The 1,946-nt window shown below is 45.1% G+C and overlaps 1 protein-coding gene across 1 annotated transcript in view; it reads right to left on the bottom strand.

Annotated features, from left to right (window-relative positions):
* Nucleotides 1-586: 586 nt before the first annotated feature.
* The window catches only part of scfd1 (sec1 family domain containing 1), a 36,581-nt gene continuing 35,221 nt past the window's right edge, over nucleotides 587-1,946 (bottom strand). The window contains exon 25 of the mRNA XM_072464259.1: nucleotides 587-709. Within this exon, the coding sequence (XP_072320360.1) occupies nucleotides 686-709 (24 nt within the window). The 3' untranslated portion in view covers nucleotides 587-685. The remainder of the gene's footprint in view (nucleotides 710-1,946) is intronic.

The raw sequence follows: 1,946 nt of genomic DNA, 5'->3' as shown, positions 1-1,946 counted from the left end.
CGCACGTGAGAGCCAGGGGCCAGGAGCGTGCACGTGAGAGCCAGGGGCCAGGAGCGCGCACGTGAGAGCCAGGAGCGTGCACGTGAGAGCCAGGGGCCAGGAGCGTGCACGTGAGAGCCAGGAGCATGCACGTGAAAGCCAGGAGCGCGCACGTGGGCCAGGAGCGTGCACGTGAGAGCCAGGAGCGCGCACGTGAGGGCCAGGAGCGCGCACGTGAGCCAGGAGCGTGCACGTGAGAGCCAGGAGCATGTACGTGGGCCAGGAGCGTGCACGTTAGAGCCAGGAGCGCGCACGTGAGGGCCAGGAGCGCGCACGTGAGCCAGGAGCGTGCACGTGAGAGCCAGGAGCATGTACGTGGGCCAGGAGCGTGCACGTTAGAGCCAGGAGCGCGCACGTGAGGGCCAGGAGCGCGCACGTGAGCCAGGAGCGTGCACGTGAGAGCCAGGAGCATGTACGTGGGCCAGGGGCGTGCACGTGAGAGCCAGGAGCGCGCACGTGAGCCAGGAGCGTGCACGTGAGAGCCAGGAGCGCGCACGTGAGAGCCAGGAGCGCGCACGTGAGAGCCAGGAGCGCGCACGTAAGGGCCAGGAGCGTGCACGTGGGCCAGGAGCGTGCACGTGGGCCAGGAGCGGGCACATTGGGCCAGTTGGTGGGCCAGGAGCGTGCACGTGAGGTGGAGGGCGTGTCACTTGTGTCCCAGCAGGGCGAGCTGAGGAGAGAGAGACAAACAGGAGTCAAACACCGGTCAGAGGTCAGAGGTCAGAGGTCAGAGACGTACGTCCACAAAGACCTGGAACATAACCTCGTTGCCGTGACGCTGCAGAGTGAACTCAGCAGAACAATTCTATTTATTTTAGTAACGCCCAAAATCACAGCGGTTTCCGAGACAACCGCTGTTGTCATAACAATTAGTTGACAAAAAGGGGCGTGGCCACTCAAAAACACCCGTTTAACAGAAGAAACGTGTAAAGAGTATTTATGTCATTCATCACATGGAAACATTGGAATTAGCCTTCTGTTAGCCAGTTATCCTGTTAGCCTATTAGCCCACTAGCCCAATAGCCTGTTACACTGTTAGCTCATTAGCCCACTAGCCCAATAGCCTGTTACACTGTTAGCTCATTAGCCCACTAGCCCAATAGCCTGTTAGCTCGCATTTCACTAATTCAAAGTTGTTGTTTAGTGAAAAGTATGAAGTGTAATAGTGTAATAATGTAATAGTGTAAAGTGTAATAATGTAATAGTGTAAAGTGGTTTAATAATGTAATAATGTAAAAGTGTAATAGTGTTAAGTGTAATAGTGTAATAATGTAAAAGTGTACTAGTGTAAAGTGTAATAGTGTAATAATGTAATAGTGTAAAGTGTAATAATGTAATAGTGTAAAGTGGTTTAATAATGTAATAATGTAAAAGTGTAATAGTGTTAAGTGTAATAGTGTAATAATGTAAAAGTGTACTAGTGTAAAGTGTAATAGTGTAATAATGTACAGTGTAATAATGTAAAGTGTAATAATGTAAAAGTGTAAAGTGTAATAATGTAATAGTGTAAAGTGGTGTAATAATGTAATAATGTAAAAGTGTACTAGTGTAAAGTGTAATAGTGTAATAATGTAATAATGTACAGTGTAATAATGTAAAGTGTAATAGTGTAATAGTGTAAAGTGTAATAATGTAATAGTGTAAAGTGGTGTAATAATGTAAAAGTGTACTAGTGTAAAGTGTAATAGTGTAATAATGTAAAAGTGTAATAATGTAAAGTGTAATAATGTAAAGTGTAATAATGTAAAAGTGTAATAATGTAAAAGTGTAATAATGTAAAAGTGTAATAATGTAAAAGTGTACTAGTGTAAAGTGTAATAGTGTAATAATGTAAAAGTGTAATAATGTAAAGTGTAATAATGTAAAGTGTAATAATGTAAAAGTGTAATAATGTAAAAGTGTAATAA

The sequence above is a fragment of the Eucyclogobius newberryi genome, unplaced genomic scaffold, assembly GCF_026437365.1.
Source record: "Eucyclogobius newberryi isolate DKJ021-1_F unplaced genomic scaffold, fEucNew1.0.hap1 SCAF_42, whole genome shotgun sequence".
NCBI lineage: Eukaryota > Metazoa > Chordata > Actinopteri > Gobiiformes > Gobiidae > Eucyclogobius > Eucyclogobius newberryi.
Note: the sequence above shows the minus strand (reverse complement) of the source record. Positions and strands in the feature narration are given on the sequence as shown.